The 17,793-nt window shown below is 55.2% G+C and overlaps 2 protein-coding genes across 2 annotated transcripts; both read right to left on the bottom strand.

Annotated features, from left to right (window-relative positions):
- Nucleotides 1–1,072: 1,072 nt before the first annotated feature.
- On the bottom strand, nt 1,073–10,906 carry LOC130848882 (collagen alpha-1(I) chain-like). The gene is made up of 5 exons (XM_057727257.1): nt 10,773–10,906; nt 4,801–4,820; nt 3,978–4,624; nt 3,234–3,348; nt 1,073–1,723 (listed from the first exon to the last, which is right to left on the bottom strand). Exons 1-5 carry the CDS (start codon nt 10,904–10,906, stop codon nt 1,293–1,295), a joined length of 1,347 nt encoding a protein of 448 aa, XP_057583240.1. The 3' UTR covers nt 1,073–1,292.
- On the bottom strand, nt 8,861–15,551 carry RABIF (RAB interacting factor). The gene is made up of 2 exons (XM_057725740.1): nt 15,330–15,551; nt 8,861–11,212 (listed from the first exon to the last, which is right to left on the bottom strand). Exons 1-2 carry the CDS (start codon nt 15,453–15,455, stop codon nt 10,967–10,969), a joined length of 372 nt encoding a protein of 123 aa, XP_057581723.1. The 5' UTR covers nt 15,456–15,551; the 3' UTR covers nt 8,861–10,966.
- Between the last annotated feature and the right edge of the window lie 2,242 nt (nt 15,552–17,793).

Raw genomic sequence — 17,793 nt, forward strand, 5'->3', positions numbered from 1 at the left:
TAAACATTGCTGTGTTCAGAATATATAAATACGTTTCATATTCAGTGTTTTAAAAAAGGGCAACTTCATGTGGTACATATACACGAGGGAGTACTACTCAGTCATAAAAACGAATGAAATGATGCCATTTGCAGCAACATGGATGGACCTGGAGAGGATCACACGAAGTGAAGTAAGTCAGACAGGGAAAGACAGATACCATATGATATCACTTATATGTGGAATCCAAAATGCAACACAAATGAACTTATTTGCGAAACAGAAACAGACGCATAGACATAGAACACAAACTCATGGTTACCAGAGGGGAAAGGAGGGGAGGGATACGTCAGGAGTCTGGGGTTAACAGGTGCACACTGTCATATACAAAACAGATAAACAACAGGGACCTACTGCATAGCGCAGGGAACTGTCGTCAACATTCTGTGATAACCTATGTGGGAAAAGAATCTGAGAAAGAAGATATATATGTGTAATGGAATCATTCTGCTATGTAGTAGAAATTACCACAACATTGTGAATCAAGTATACTTCAATTAAAAAAAAAACGTAAGAAAAGGGCACCTTCCTCTCAAAGCCCCTAAGGACGGCTAGGGAGCTACTTCCTGGGGGCAGCTCTCCGCCCTGAGAAGCCACGGCTTTCCTCCCGTGGAGCCTCCCAGGTACGTGGCCCCTCGCTCCTCTGCTGGGCGACGGACGCCCCTTCACGGTTATCTTCATGACCAGAGGGCCTGCCTCCCTCCTGTCGTGGTCACGTGGGCAACACTGCAGCTGCGAGAGTCTTACCCTGGAACAAAACCCATAAAATGTACGCCAGGTCGCATGCCTGGTTTCCTCTGGGGCTATGAACTGATGAGGGCGTGGAGCAGAAACCAGTTCCTCAAAAGGAAGAGACACTGTTCTGCCATCTCTGACCCTGTGTTGTCCGGTATCTGAATGGAGGGCCTTTCTGTGCCCTCTGCCTGCCCCGCACCCCTCGGGAGCCACGGTGGGCCGGCGTGTCCCTGGCACGTGAACGGCGAGGCCCAGGGGTGCCTGTCTGCCAGGCTACCACACACGAAACACATTTTTCCTTTCACAAAGGCAAACTTTATAACTTTCAGCTAGATTCGACCCTGGCACAGAGGCTGAAGGCCTGGATTCCAGACAGGGTGGGGTCTGTTAAGTGAAATTCAGCCTCTGAAGCTGAATTTGCCCGATTCTCCCATCCCCAGTGCATTTGTTTTCATGCCTGCAGCTCTGCAGGACCCTCCTCACTCAGCGGGTCCACAGCCTGCCGCCAACCCCTCCCGTCATCCCCACTTGCCTTGAAAGTCATGGGAGGCCAGCCCCGGCTGGAGGGGTTCCTGGCCTCGACTGTGGAAGCTCCCGTCCTGGGCACCACGTCTCCACCGTGGGTCTGCCATGGTGGGGGCTGCACTTGACCCTCTGGCTGGAGGGTTCAAAGCAGGCACTGGTGATCTCGGACACTGAGAGCTCCTCTGGTCGGCCTTTTCAGCCAAGACAATGGGTAAGTCAGTGACCGGGGCCCCAGGGGGGGTCTGGAGCCCTGTGAGGTCCAGGTCGAGGGCACCCTCAAAGCAGGGAGGCAGAGATGACCCGGTTGAGGTTGGTGTCGGTGCAGCACTTGATGTCCAGGTTGGGGCATCATGGATGACCTCATTGTCCACCATGAGGGCAGAGTCTGGTTGGTCAGGATGGAGCCGGAAGGGTTCTACAACTGCTGTGGACACATGGGGGCTGGTAAGTAGCAAACTTCAACTTGGACCTCTTGCCACGTCAGAAGAAGGCCACTCCGCCAGCAGGGATGTGGGGCCTGAGCGCCCCCAGAGCTGTCAGGGAACAGGAAACCCTGAAGCTGGTGCCCGGGTCCGTCCAGGGCGGGAGTAACACCGTGAGGGGGCAGAGGGCACATCCCCTGCCAGCCCTCTTCTCCCGAGAGGGCCCTTTTCTGTCTAGAAAACTACTGTGACCTAAAGCAACTGTATCCACTTCTGTGTTTCAAAAACAAGACTCTGAAGCACACTTTGCCCTTAAGTACGTACGCGTTACTGTACGTAGGGTGAGTGACCCGACACCTGTACGTACCTACAGAACAAGCCAGAAGAGACACAGACACTCCCAACCTTCCCTCTCACGTTGTGCAGCTTCACATCTTCAGAGGCGATAAGACAGTGCCCACAAGGACGCGGGCTCCTGGGGAGACACACGACCTGGAAGGCTGTGCCACACACGTGGGCGGTGGTGAGGTAGGGGAGCTGAGGGCTCGGGGAGAGAGAGCGTATCATCAGGGCGCTGCTGCCCCGCTGCGGGACAGTGGGGACGGGGCACCTTGTTGAGCATGCAGATTTCCAGGCCCCACCTCAGACTGGAACCCAGAAACCTGCAGGTTTAGCAAGTGCCCCTGGTGTTCCCTGGACTAGAAAAGCACCAGTCTACAGCAGACACACAGTAGTGTGTATAGTAGAGTATAAAAATCCCCATGTACTTGCAATACATACACGCATCAAGTTATGTTGTGCACCTGAAACTAGTAGACTGTTGTCTATCATTTATCAATAAAAATAAAATTTAAAAAAGAAAAGCAAAAAGGAAGAAGGAAAGAAAGAAAAAGAAAAAGGAAGGTTTTACACAAATTGATTACGAAAATAAAGAAAATTCTCCTTTTAAGAAAAATCGAAGCTCAGGGGCCTGTTACGTCCTCAGGTCACCAAGCAGGAGCCAGTGTCTGGACCATCCCTCTAAAGGTACAGCGCCAACGGCTGGCTCCCAGCTGGCCTCTCCCCCGGCTCTCCAGGCCTCGGGCAGGCGACGCGGGGACCTGGAGCAGGGTTAGAAGGTAAGCAGGAGCCCCTCCCCGCCGGAAAGCCCTGCTCAGGAGTCTCAGAACAAGCAGAGCATTAAGGCAGCTTCCTCCCTCCTCCCGGGCTAGACTTGGATCAGACAGTCATGCGGCAAAGCCAGGAGCCAGCCCGGCAAGGCCTGCGCCCATCGTCTCAGGGCAGGGCCAGCCGCTCAGGCTTCTACCCCAGATCCACACCCGGGACACACCGCGGCCCCAGGGGAAGCCGAGTGGACAGACGAGCCAGAGGAAGCACGTGGACAGCACCAGCCTCGACCACAGCCCATGCCTGTGGTTCCCTTGCTTCCACACGTATCCCGTCTCCCGGGCCAGAGAGGAGGCTCCGACACGCTGACCTCCTGCAGGTGCCCAGGGCACGTGGTCCACTCACCAACGTCCGGTTGGTCCAGCACCGGCTGGCACGTGTCATTCCACGTGCGCAGGGCCTCAGGTAGGGGTCCTGGCTGCACCTTCCTCAGCAGCTGCCAGTGGCTCAGGGTGGGTGCCTGTAGATGCCAACTCTCAGCCCATCCAGAGGGGAAGCGCGGTCTCATCCCCCGCGAGGACACGGGCAAGAGGACTGTGTGGCCGAGTCCCCGGGAGGAGCTCACCACAGGGCATGAGGGACCTGAGGTCCGCTTCTCAGCCAGTCCTGCCTCCTGCCTGGTCAGCGAGGGGGACTCAGGGGCCCCTACTAGCCCTTCCCTCTGATCACAGACACCTTACCCTGCTTGGTGAGGAATCGGGGTGTTTAAGGGAATCTCACTTGGCTCTTGACTGGGACAGGAACACAGACTCGTGTAGCAAGCCCAGGCCACAGCTTAACCCCTACAACATGTCTTTAGAAAGACAGGGAGGGGTTTTCCAGGAACAGGAAGCGGAGGAGGGTCCAGAGGCAGAGAGGAGGTGGCCCGGACCCCGGGGAGGGGGTCTCCACGCCAGGACCTGTGTCCCCCACAGCCCGAGGGGCAGAGGGCTAAGTTCAGGTCTGCGGGCTGACAGAGGCAGAGGCTCCGGCCCCTTTTGGGGGGCTGTGCCCAGCCCTGGACAAGGGTCGCGGCCCCTGCAGCGCAGACGCGTCCGTCCAAGGAGGACGCCCTGGGGGGTTCCCGCGGAGGCAGAAGACTCGCCCCACCTGTCGGCTCTCCTCACCGCAGAGTCCGGAGCCGGGCGCACTCCCGCCTCCGGCCCCGCACGCAGCCCGCTGGAGCGGCTCAGATCGTCTACACCCGCAGCCACTCCACAGGTTGGCTAGGAGCTGCCTCAGGACGGCCTCAGGGCCCGGGCAGGGCTCGGCGCCGGGGGGATCCCAGGGTCCCGAGAGGCGCCGGGGACGCCCCCGGGCTCTGCGCGCCCGCGGGGGCCAGCGGGCCGGCGGGAGCAGCCCCATCGGCCGGGCCGGGGCGCCGGCGCCTCCGCCCTCCGCCCGCAGAGCAGCCGGCGCGGACCCGCACCGCCCGCGGGGGCCCGGCCGGCCTTTCCGCACAGCCCGGCGGCCCGGCCCCGGCCCGCGGACCCCGAGGGGCCTCGAGGTAGGCGCGCTGCCCTGAGCGGCGCCCCCCGCCCCGGCGCGGGCTGCCTGGGGGGCCTCCGTCCCCACCCCCGCGCCGCTGCTTGTGAAACGGCCCCGTCCTGGCCGGTCACTGCGGAGGGAGGAAGCCGCGGGGCCGAGGGCCCCCCGGCCCGCTCGGCCCTCTGCCCTGGTGGGGTGAGCCGGGCCGAGCGCCCGAAGCTCTGGGAGGAGCCTTCCTTCCGCTTTCGTCTCAGGGTCACGTCGCGGACCTGTCGGAAAAGTGCGAAACGGGAGGGTGGTGCAGACGTGGGGTCCGGTTCGCAGACGCCGGAGAGGGAGGGATGCTGTGCCGAGAACCGGGTGCGGGGAGGTTCGAATGCGGCTGGGGGAGGGGCGGCAGGCAGGTGTGGGGAGAGCATCGCGGGTGCAGGTCACCGAAACCCACCTGCCTTCTGACTGGGGCCCCTGCTCGGGTTCGGTTGACTTCAGTCCCGCAAAGAGCGGGGGTCTAGGCCGCCTGAAGCAGACGGAAGAGGACTTGTGGCTGAGGATGGGAAGCGGGCGGGGCCTCGGGTGCTAGTCTGAAGAGGTATGCCCGTCATTGCACCGGCGGCGCACCCTTGAGGGTTTTTGTTGGCTTTAAAATTTTTTCTGACCTCAGCCAAGCTGTGGGGTCATAAATCCCCCCGGACAAAGGATCGAATCCCCGCCCCCTGCATTGGAAGAGCTGTGTCTTAACCGCTGGACCAACAGGGAAGTCCCCATTGAGGGGTTTTGATCAGAGAGGAGTGATGTGATCAGGGCAGCATTTTAGGCAGTACACAGATGTACTTTTTTCCCCCAGGAGTGGTTTCATATTTTTCCATGATGAAGGGCATACACACATTTTTCCCTCTCCCCAAGTTGTCAGCTGAGGGACCTCTGAGATGAGGTTTTACTTCTAAATACCAAAGTGTAACATGCTGGTCCATCTCCTGGTGTGAGAGGCTGGCTGGCGTTTGGTTTTATAAGATGACTGGGGCCCCCACAATGATACCCTCACTATTGTGCACCTGTCATCTCCTGCCCTCGATTCCCAGTGAACAGGGGACTGCACCCAGCGTATGCGGGTTGGGCTTGAAGGCTTGGATTCTTGCCTTGGAAAACCTGCAGCGGTAATGACTTCCTGCTGGTAGAGCTCAGGAAGACAAAGTTAGGGTCACCCACCAGTGCCCCTGGATTCCTGCACCTGTTTACCCACAAGATTCTAGCCACATCACTTGAAAGTATCCTGAAATATTTTAAAACTAAATGCCCAGGTGACTCAGGTAGCTGAAGTCCAGGGTGCCCAGGTAAACTTGGAACTCTTGAAACCTCACATGTGCAAAGTCCAGATGTGTACCATTGCCTGTCACTGCCCAGAACACAACAACTCACACAGGGCGTCTTGCAGAAGCTGGGGACTTCAGTGATCAGAGTGAAGCTGCCTGGCCGGGAACTCAACAGTACTGTCTCTCCCTTTGCTTCTGTGGCATTCATCTCACCTGCTGGCAGAGTTAGTCAGTTAAAACGTCCTTCCCTCTCTCTACTGGATAGAGCCCCCCGACCCAGAGATTATAAATACATTTAAAACAGTGACATCTTCCAGTTGTAGAAATTACACCACCACCCCCTTGACAATATGCTTCTTTACATCGCACCAATTAAAATGAGTCCTTTTACAAGGTATTTGGACTTATTTCCTCCTGTCAACCTCAAAAATAAAAGAGGCAGTTATTTTACCAGCAAAATGGGATTACTCAGGAATACCAGATAATTGAGACTTGGGACAGGCAAGCTGTGGTGAATCACAGGCCAGTCAGGAGAGCAGAGAGGGACGTGCCTTCACCAGGTTTAGGAGGAGCGTGGGCAGGTGTGTTCTGAACAGGAGTTCAATGGAAGAACAGGAGTCCAGGGTTGTGGAAGCTTCTCATTGGCTGCAAGGGGTGGTCAGAGCGTCCTTGCTGGGCGGAGAGAGATCTTCCTTCCTGTTTTTTCTTTTTTTTGGCAGGAGATAAACTGCCTATGTGAAAAATGTCCTCCCTTGCACCAGAGGGAAAAAAGCAACATCTTGTCCTCCCTCTTCCTGCTGGTGATGCAGGCAGGGGTGTGAAAGGCCCGCCTTCAGGCCTCCCAACTCCACCTAAGATGATTTAGTCTCACCCCCCTCCCCCACATTCATATTCGATTCGGGAGGGGAAGGCCCACAGTTAACTCTAGTTTTCAAGCCATCTGAAGAATCCCAAGTCTGCGCCCTTTTCCTATATGCACTCTGACCCCATGCTCCCCCAGTGAGTAGCAATTGAACTGAAATGACAAACACAGTCAGCCTGGGCAAGGGAGGGGCAAAGGAAGACGGAGAGGCTTTGTGGGAAAAAGATTATCCTGATGGAGTGGTGAAGAATCAAGGTACAGGGAGATACCAGGGCCATGCCCAGGCTCGTCTTTCTTGAGCCAGTGCCAAGCCTGTGCAGGTGGTTCCTGCTTTCTAGCCACTGAATGCTTACAAAAGTGGGCTTTGTATAGGACAGTTACTTTCTTTTAAATACTTTTTTATTATGAAAATAGAGCATGTATTCAGAAAAGTACACAAAAGATGTACACTTAATTTATGACATAACCACTATGCAGAACATTACCAACTTTGCAGAAGCCTGCCTGAGCCTGTCCTTCCAGATCATGACCCCTACCTTTATCATAAATCAAGTATCCACATGCATGGGGCTGTTCCTGAGAGATTCTGTTCTGCCCTTGTGACAAACTACGATGTCTCTCCAAAAGAGAAATTCTCCCATCTGGTTTTTATCCATGACTGTCTTGGCTTTTCTTAGTCCTCTGCATTTATATGTAACCTTTAGAATCAGTTTGTTGAATCTCACACACACGCAAAACCTGTTGGGTTTCTGACTGGGATTTTATTAAATTCACATACATCAGCTTGGGGAAAAGTTAACGTCTTTACGATCAGTCAGGAGTTGACAAACTTTTTTCTTTAAGGACCAGATAAATATTTTAGGCTTTGTGGGCTACGAGACAAAAACAGAATTTTATGTACATAGTCACATAACCATTTAAAAAGGTGAAAACCGTTCTTAGCTGACAGGCTCCTGAATCTCAATAATGAGAATGCCAGCTTGAATGGTTCTGGCCTGCGGTTTTCTGGCCCCATGAATTTGCTTGTTTGTCTTGTGTTGTGGGCTTGCAAATCTACTGTCTAATCTATTAAAACCTTCTAGTGAATTCTTACTTCTGGTTGTCGATTTTTTTTAGATTCTATAATTCACTTGTTTTTTTCACATCTGGTATCTCCTTTACAGAATAAGCAGTTATTTTACCATCTACATCTGAAAGCTCCTGTGTCCCGCCTCCGTGGGCTTGTTTCCATGGTCTTTTGTTTCATTGGTTTTAGCATCTTGTCTCATATGCTTGGTTACATTTTACTGTATTCAGGATATTGTATCCGCAAAATTGTTTGCAGAAAGAACTTAAAGTTTAAGATGACGACATCTTCCTCCAGAGAGGGTTTTTGTTTGCTCATGCCAAAGGTCTGGGGTAACCGCCACTTGGCATCACCTTAGCCCAGTTTCAAGGACTGAGATCTTGAGGCTGAGCTGCAGTCCCTCTTAGGGCCTTTCTAGTCCCCACTCTGCTTTGCCCTACTTCTAGGGGCGAAGGACCGAGGGCCTCAACCCAAAGTGAGGGATGGCCGCCAGGTCCACACCCTTTAACAGGCTGTGTCCCTGACTTCTGCAAGGCCATCAGAAACGCCCGTCAGCCTCTGAACTGCCTCCTCTAAGTTGGGAAATGCCCCCAGGAGGACAGCACCCATCGCACTAAGCCCACCGCCCAGAGCCTCCATCTCCTTGCTGGTCCTGGTCCAGTAATTCTCCAAACTCCTGTTAGCGCTCTGCTGCCTCTGGACTTTTAAAATATGTGCCCAGCCTTTCAAGCTGCCCTCACTGGGATGGTCAGTCCACCAGTACAGGACAGACGTCCTCATAGTTACATGGCGTTACCTGACGAACCTCATACAGTGTGGTAACAGCAGTAAAATGTCAGTACACGGTGGCCCATCTTTGATTCCGTGTCAAAACAGGAAGGCCTTGGAAAGATCAACCGCTCCACCACGGACGCTGCAGCCTCGATACTCACTCCCCCTCCGCCACGGTGCACGTGGCGACCCAACTCACAAGGCTCGACCCGGAGCTCACTGTGTGGGGGGGGTGGGGAGATGACCTCATTCCATGGCAGACACCGAGGGGCTGATTCCTCAGTCGACAGACCCCAGGATAAATCCCGAGGCGCAGGTTTCAGCCCTTCTGTTTCAAATTATATCTTCCTCCTAAAGATGTGCAAGAATCTAACTGCCACTGTTTAAATGCCTTTGTTTCTTTCAAATCAAGCTGAAAAGGCAGAATAACAACTCCACATTTTTGGCTACTGGAGGGACAATGGCAATTCTCAAAAAAAGAAACACAGATGACCAGTACGTATATAAAAAATTCATTGGAAATAAAATAAATGCAAATTAAAACAAGACACTCGTTTTTCTCCTATTTAAGGAGCAACATATTCATTTACGATAAAAAACACCCACCGTTGGGAACTGCTGCGTGAAGCCACACCACTGTGCCGAGGCGTGCCCGTCAGCGAGCAGAGCCGTGGAGACGCACACGCGCGGCAAGCCCTCTGCTGGTGACACTGCCGGGGGATACCACACAGGCGTGGACAGAGGCAGCTACGAGGCTGCACCTTCTAGCACATGGTTTATGAGAAGCTGGAGATAACCTAATAGTGCATTGTTTAAATAAACAACAGTACTGAAACACAACGGCATACGGAACACGACGGTGGGCAGAGATGGACGTCTACCGACATGGGAGGTCAGCACTTTGTTACCTGGAAAAAGAAGGTGAGGCTGCGCTATGACCTCGTGTTTTAAAAACCCCTCCATGTTTATTTATACAGTACATACAGGAAAACACTGAGAACATACACCACATAACCACCAGCAATCTCCGGATGGTTGAAATACGAATGATTAAAAACAATTTTATACCCCCTTCTGTATTTATCTGCAATGAATGTACTATTTCTGTGACTTAAAAAGGAAAGTAAAAGCCTAATGTAGAAAATGCTTTGCCCAGGTTTTGCCTCGTGATATGAGGGCCGTGTGTCCCCAGAGGCATCTGTATGGTTCTGTGCCTTCTGCCCTGAGCGGATATTCTCACAGTTTCTCTGCGAATGCCACAATCACGAACACCTGACCATCCAGCTGGACAACAGTTCTCTCATCTTCTACCAGAGCTTGTGAGGCTATGGCTGGGGACGGAAGCCACCTTTCTAGGGGAGGAGGTTGGTTGCAAAACTGTGCCCAAGGCCCGCACTTCAGTTGGGGGCCCTCAGAGTAAGTTCTGGGGGGAAGGAGGGAAGAAGCAACCGGAGAACAGGTGGGAAGGAATGTTTGTAAGGTCTCTATTTAATCCTCATTTCCCTTCTAGGTCTCCTGAGCCTTACAGGCAAGGAAGACGGGAGGATACCTGGAACCTGGTTTCACAGATTCCTTCTGAGATGGTGAGTCCTTTCAGTAGAGAAATGACAGAACCGAGACGTGTACTGAACATCAAACTGTCAGAGCAAACCCATAGCTACAAAGAGAGGCATCTGGATGGAAAGTTTGTATTCTGGGTTAGTCTAGAGATTCCAACCGAACCAGAAATCTGTGAGGACCATGCCCAGTACATGCAGTAATGACGCCATCCGTTAAAGAAGGCTTTCCTAGGAGCAAAGGAAGAGTTATGAGTCCAGGTAAGACAAACCAACAAACTCATGTATGGTGTGGCAGAGGCCCATCCCCCTACATCCCACACTCTCCACCGACTCCAGGAGATCCTGGGAACACAGCCAGGGCTGAGTTCTTCCTGAGGTGGCGGACAGATGGGGTTGAAAATGTGATTTTCAGCTTACAGGCTATAGCAGTGAGGAGCTGATACAAAGGGAAACCATAGCAAGATGTGAAGGGAAGAGGGGCCACACCCACCTTCGTAATAAAGTCACTGTCAGCCTAGACGAGAGGTCCCCAAACATGCTCTTAGAGGTGTGTCCAAAGTAATGTATTTCTGATTAGTGGTTTAAATACTGCAGTTTGGAAATGCGTTACTTTCAGAAAGAATAAATTCCTGTAGATAAAGTTAGCCACACGACAAAGTCGCTCTCAGAGGCCTGTGCGCTTTCCTGAAGGAGGGTTTCCACCATCAGCACCACCATCAGCACCATCTGTCATGTGTCACTGTGGCTAAAAGGCTGCATAACCACTCTGAGGGAAAGAAGCAGGGAGCCCCTGGGGTACAGGAGAGCTGGAGGCCGGGCGGGGATCTGTGGAAGCACCCCGCATCCTACAGCCGGGGGAAAAGTGAGTTGAGGAAGTGCTGTGCTGCGCGGTGCACTAAGCAGGAGGCAAGCACCGAGGCCGCGAGGAAGCGCGTGGACGCGCTGGACGGGGCGGGCTGACCTCCGTGCGGAGGAGGCGACATGGTTGTCCTCATGGGGAGTGGCCTTTACAGTGGGGGTGGAGCTGAGCCCCCTCCCCTCAGTCACTCATGGGAAACCCGTTCCAAGGCCACATAGAAACTGTTCTTGTCGTCCAGGCAGTGCCAGCCGATGGGGCCGATCTCACAGTCTGCGCAGACCAGGAACTTGATGTTGCCCACGTCCTTGGTGAAGCCCACATTCTCGAAGGTGAACATGTCCTCCACCAGCCAGTGCTCCTGCAGGAGGTCGCCGTCAGGACTGCGGCCCTCGGCCAGCGCCGGCTTTTTCCTCATGGAGGGGAGGAAGAGCTGCCCGGAGAGAACACAGCACAGGGCGCTGCTCACTCCGCATGCCCCCCCAAAGCTCCCCCAATCCAGGCGCCCGGCAGCAAGCCCAAGGCCGGGATGTGCCCGCCACCCGGGTCCACACCTGATCCTCAGGAGCCAGGGGAGAGGGCTGCCTGGCTGACGTGGTAAGTGGGACCTCCCCGGGTCCACAGGGCCCGCCTGTTCCTCCTCTCCCCCTGCCGGGGCTCTCCCTCCCAGGCTCCTAACCGGCCGAGCCTGCTCTGCCCTGGGACCCTGCAGGGCCGCCTCCCTGCTGACAGTCGGCTCACACACGGCCTCCTCAGGGTCTCCCGCAACCAGACAACCTGGACGAGCTTCCCACGCTGCCCACCGCGCGTGTATTTTTTAAAGCGGCTGGACAGGCACGACGGACACGCACTGCACAGTCCCACAGCGGGCACTCTGCCACGTGCTGGCACACACACGCTGCACACCGACGGCCCTCTGCCACGATCAGGACGACAAGCACACTCATCTCCCCGAGTCTCCTTGTGCTGCGCCCTCTTTGTTTCTTACGGATCCTTCTCTGACATCACCTTTCCATTTTACTGGCTCAGTGATTCACCAGGGCTCTCCCTCCGCCAGCTCATTACCACACCCCCAGGGCCTGGAACAGCAAGTGACACAGGGCAGAAATCAAATATTTGTGACAAGAGTAAATACAGGATGTCTGGGTTTGCTCTGCTCCATCACTGTTAGGAATATGCTGGATTTATCTTACGAAAGGAACATTAAGAAGGAACACCTAGCTATAGAATTTGGAATGTCATCTCTAGGACCCTTGCACCTCCCACCCACGAGGAGAAAGCACGCATGCACTCACACACGCACTCCCTTTGACGTCCTCAGCTGACACCTCAGCTGCCCCGCAACTGCAGAACACAGCAGCAGCCAGGCCCCCTCCCTGCTGCTCACTACAGCTGCCGCCAGTACACCAGCCACTGCACGGCGTGTTTCCCACCCCACGATTCACTTCTAATGCACCACCAAACTCTAACAAAATAGGATGGCCTCAGTATGCTAGCCTGGCATTGGCGATCAGGACAAAAGCAAACCATGTAAAAAGTTTTTTAAAAATTAGGCTGACATCAATCCCAAACAGGTAAATGCTGTGGTGGGGATGAGAATGTCAGGAAGTACACCAGAGCTGTCAGTGTGTGAAATACCCTGGAGCCCTCGCTTCTGACGGGCCAGTAGGGCCTCCCCAGCAGGGAGGAGGGAGCTCTGATTCAGAACATTCCCCTTGCCGTCCGTCCTCCGAGCACCCGCCTTATTAAAACACATCTGTGCATTTCCCTTTGCTGTGTCACCTGAGACTTTGAGGACGTCACAAAATATGACAGACCCTCCTCCTGTTATAGTGTCATTCTGGCTACTCTTTTTACCTCCTCTGATGTTAAAATGAGTCCCCAGTGCTTTGTTTTAACCTGAGTGAAAATGGGAACAGGCAGAGGCACAGCGAGGTAGGAATCAAAATCCAGACATCAGGAAACCTGAATTCCAGTCCTAAGAGTAATGTTCTGTGGGCCTAAACGTCCCTGGGTATATTTCCAGCCTGCCCCCTATGCTGTAGGTGTGAAATCACATCTTAACTGAATGCAAGAGAAGTGAAATGTGAGAGGAGAAAACTGAAGACTGTGTAAGCATTAGCCCTCATGACGCCTCCAGCAAAGGAGCATGCATCTCCCTCACAATGTCCCCGTTCACAGTGCAAAACACCTCTGCTGTCTCTTGTTCGACTAGTGACTAATTGACGGGCAACAGCCATCCATTCAAGGGGTCAGTCACACTAGGTCCTGTTTCCTCTCCCCCTCAACATCCCCATTCTTGCTGAAATCCTGTAGATCAGATCCAGGTATGCACTTGTCTGTGTACCTGTGCCTGGATCTCAACACAGTGGAAGACAATGCTAGGGTCAGGCTGTGGGATGTGACGTTTGGGACACAATGAGGCTTTCTGGATAGACTACTGGTGTGGGAATCAAGAAATTAATACCTAATTTGAGGCAGCTAAGTTGGTTGTTTGGGGGCCAAAGTTGCCAGATCCCTCGCCAGGGGGGCTAACTTCGCGTCCAGGGTCCCGGCCAGCACCCCAGATCCTGGACAGGCCCCTGAGATGCACGGCGGCTCTGAGATTCCGCTGATGTCTTAGTAAAACCTCTCTTCTCCCCCAAGAACTATTAACAGAACCCTTTTAAAAATATTTTCTTTCTCTTTGTAAAAATACATTCTCATTATACAGAATTTGGCAAGCATGCTACATTATGGATGAGAATAAAAACTGTTACAATACAGAGGAAACTTCTGTTAACCTTTGTTGTAATCTTTCCCCTTCAGTGAGTACTTGTGGTGGTTTTAAAACATGTCCACAAATTCTCTGACAATCTTTCCAAGATTTAGAGACCGTGCCTCTCCCCTTGAGCCTGGGCAGGATGAGATGGGGGTGACAGGCTAGGTTGGGGAAGGAAGGCTGGGCCACTTTTGCAGGTTTCTCTTGGGACAGTTGCTCTGGGAGCCTTGGCTACCATGTAAGAACTGTGGCCACCCCGAGGCCACCTGGCAGAGACCGGGAGGAGCGGCCCATCACAGCCTGTCCAGGCGCCTGAATCCTCCCAGTCCACAGGCAGACACGGGAGTGAGAAAGCGTCCAAGCTGACCCCTCTGACCATTGCCCATGAAAGACCCCGAATGAGAACTGCTGAGCTGTAGCTGGTCCCTGCCAACCCCCAAATTTGTGAGCAAAATAAACATTAACGTTTAAAGTCACCATCTGGGGTGATTTTGTTATGCAGTAATAGCCAAAACAACACTGCCTAACACAGCTGAGGCATGTTCCATTTTGACTCCTGATTTTTTACTGTGATAAACTATACATAACATAAAATTTACCATTTAAATAATTTTTAAGTGGACAGCTGGGTGCCCTAAAGTACACACACATTATTGTGCAACCATCACCACCATCCATGCACCCTTCTATAAGTACACTCAGCAACACCCCTGACCGCCCCAATTCCTAACCCCTGGCAATCACTAATCTGTTCTCCATTTCTAAATTTCAAAAATCTCACATGAATGGAATGATACAGTAGTAATGTTCTGGGACCAGCTTTCTTCACTCAGCAAAGTTCCCTGCAGAGTCACCCAAGCTGTGGTGCCCCTGGTGCCGGCTGCTCTACAGTTTAGAAGGCCGAGTAAAGGTGCACAGGTTCAGCGTGAACAGGGATAAAGGCCCAGAGGACACCTGCTGGGTCCTACATCAGGTGCACTCAGTCTGAGAACAGCCTCTCGGTCTGCTCTCATCCGAACACTGCTCTAGCCTCTCTCTCCCACCGGCCCACCGTCCCCCCCCCCGTCTCCTGCCCCGACCGCCCTCCCCGCCAAAAGGTAACAAAGCGACGCCCCCCTTCCCGTCACCCTTCCCCTGCCTCCTCGAGCTCTCGGGTGAGTGTTTCTCTCCTCTGTGGCGGGAACTTCCTCTGCTCCAGACTGCAGGTGAGATTTCACAAAGGACCGAGTTCGGGGGTCGGGGCATCTCACAGGGAGACCGTTCACAGGACTTAAAGACAGAACACGGGCCGGGGGGTGACCGATGGCGCCGGCCACACAGGGCGCGCGTGTGCACGCCGCTCCCTCGTCTGCTCAGAGCCCAGAGCCGGCGCCCTCCCTCCGGGCAGCGCGGACACTCGCGCAGACGCACGGGGTCGGGGCGATCAGCGAGCGCTCTGCGGGGTCGGGCCTCGCCCCCAGGCTGTCCCCTGCGGCCCGGCCCTCGCTCCCGCCGCCCCCCGCCCGCGGGACGCCAGGTCCCCTCCCCGGTCCCCGCGCCCACTCCCGGGGCGGCGCGCGGCGCAGGAGGCTGCGGGACTTGACGGCGGAACGACGGGCACCGACACCCGAGCCTGAGCAAGCAAGGCTCAGGCCCCCTCGAAGGTCGTTCCGCGGCGGCCCGGCCTCGGGGCCCGGCGGTCGGCAGGCGCGCCTCCGGGGCGCTCGTACCCGGCCGTGTGTCCGCGTCCCCGCCGGGCGGGGCCCGTGTCGCCGCGTGCCCCCTGCCGCCCGGCCCCGCGCCCCCTCACCTGCCGGCGGGAGAAGAGCGCCGCGCCCGCCTGCAGCACGCGGGAGCCGCAGCGCTGGCACAGCACCGCCTTCCGGTTCCGGCCCTCCGCGGACACCAGCTCGGCCGGCGGCGCCGCGGGCTCCATGGCCGCCACCCAGGCCCTCGGCAGCCACGCGCAGGCGCGGACTCGGGGCGCCCTCTTCGCGCTGCGCAGGCGCGGCCTCGGCGGCGGCGCGGGAGCCGCCGGCTCGCCTTCAGCGCAGGCGCCTTTCCCCCCCCTCCCCCCGCCCCGGACGCCATTGCGCAGGCGCCGTCGCTCCGCGCGCCCCGGCGGCCGGGCGTGGGCGTGGCTTGGCGGCCGTTGCCTCCTGGGCCGTGACGGCGCCTCTGCCCAGGCTCCCCGGGGCGCCGGGCTTCCCTTACCCTGAGCGAAGCCTGGGCCGGTCCGGGCGCGCGCTTCGTCTCGTGGACGACGGGGACACCCTGGGGTCGGGCCGTCAGCGCCCGCAGCGGCTTCCGCGGGACCGCGCTGGGGGGCGGCCGCCTTCCGTGGCGGAGAAGGGGCCTGGCGGCCGCGGGTGCCGCTCCCCGCGCTGCCCCGGCACTGCCGGGCGCGGCTGGGCCTCGAGGCGCCTCAGAGGCCTCTGGGGCCACGAGTGTCGCTGCGGGGTCGCGGAGCGGTGAGGAGGAGACGGCCCGAGGGGCCGCCTTCCGCGGGCCGCGGCTCTGGGCCGCTCCGCCGGGTCTGCAGGGTCTGGCGCCCTGGAGGCGGCGCGGCAGGCGCGGCCCCCGGGCGGGAGGGGAGCCGAGCCACCAGCCGCGTCCGCGTGCTTCTCCTCCCCCTTTGCCCTTCTCTAATCCAGCACTTGCCGAGCCGTTAGAGGATCTGCTACACCCGGAGGACGCCATGAGGGTAGCCGCTTTGTCCCGGAGAACAGCCTCAACAGGCAGACACACCCACACCCGAGGACGTGATAACCACCGCCGGGGAGGAAAGTAAATGCAAGCCCAGACAGGAGTGACTCCACACGGGGAGTTGGGAGAGGCTTTAGCTAGGTGACACTCTAGGCATTAAAAGGTGACTAGGATTTTGTTTGCTGAGTACGGTTATTTCGTTTACTTATTGGCTGTGTTGGGTCTTCGGAGCTGCGTGCTGGCTTTCTCTAGTTGCGGTGAGCAGGGCGCTATTCTTTGTTGTGGTGTGGGCTTCTCAGTGTGGTGGCTTCTCCTGTTGCGCAGCACAGGCTGTAGGTGCACCAGGCTTCAGGAGTCGTGGCTCGCGGGCTCTAGAGTGCGGCTCAGTAGTTGTGGTGCACGGGCCTAGGTGCTCCGCGGCATGTGGGATCTTCAGGACCAGGGACCAAACCTGTGTCCCCTGCATTGGCAGGCGGGTTCTTAACCACTGCACCACCAGGGAAGTCCCTGGAGAGCAAGATTATTTCAGATAGAAGGCACAGTGTAATACACCCACAGGATGAGACCAAATTTAGGAATGGTTAGTGGACCCCCGTGGACAAAGCAGTTATCCCCGGGGGAAGTGAGGGTGGTAGAGGAGGTAAGATCAGAAAGGTGCAGTGAGCCCAGATCACCAGGGGTCTAATGTTATGCTAAGGAATTCGAACTTTATAACAGGGACAATGGGAATCTATGGAATTTTAGGCCAGAAATAACTGATGTTTACTGAAAATGCGCTGTATGTTAGGCATTGTAATGGCCCTATCTGTGCTTTGGAAAGATAACTGATAGACAAGATAGAGGGGTTAGATTGAAAAGCAAGAAAAGAGTATAGATAAGGATATCAGGAGACTGTGCTCCATGAGTTGGGGCAAGAGATGAAGTTTGAATTATGTGGTAGCAGAGGGAAAAAAAAAAAATACAGGAATAGATCTAGAGCAATTAAACGCGTGTACAACCTAAAAACCAATCTGATGTCTTTACTGCGGTGGAGGTGATACATGACACAAGGTAGCTTTCAGAGGTTGCATAACTCAGTGGCTGGTTGCCTGTTAAGGGAGCTAGAAAAACAGGAGGGACCACCAAATAAGGGGCAGCTGTGTGTAGGGCCACACGCAGAGGAAAGCGTGGTAGACTGGGGAAAGAGTGGAAGGGATCAAGGCGGGTATTCAGCTGTGGCTGCTGTGTAAGAACTACTTGGGAATTTTGTCTGAAACTCAGAAGTCATCCCCGAAGACAGCCCGGAGCCTTGAGTTCTTCACCCCCATTCCTCTGCCTCCCCTCGTCTCCTCCTGAGAGAATGAGTCACATGTTTCACAGCCTGGTCTAATCAGCAGGCACAATCCACCTGCTAGAGAAAGGCTAGCAGGCGTCTTTCCTAAACCTTTTTGGCTCCCCCTTCCCTCTGCTCTGGGCAGATCAGGATTTCTGCAGTTTTGCACGCCTTCTGCATAGGTGTATCCTGTGGCACAAATCAAGGCAAATGGAAAAAGGACTGGGGCGAGTAAACCCTAAAATTCAAGTGGGTA

The sequence above is a fragment of the Hippopotamus amphibius genome, chromosome 3 (genome assembly GCF_030028045.1).
Source record: "Hippopotamus amphibius kiboko isolate mHipAmp2 chromosome 3, mHipAmp2.hap2, whole genome shotgun sequence".
In the NCBI taxonomy this organism is placed as follows: domain Eukaryota; kingdom Metazoa; phylum Chordata; class Mammalia; order Artiodactyla; family Hippopotamidae; genus Hippopotamus; species Hippopotamus amphibius.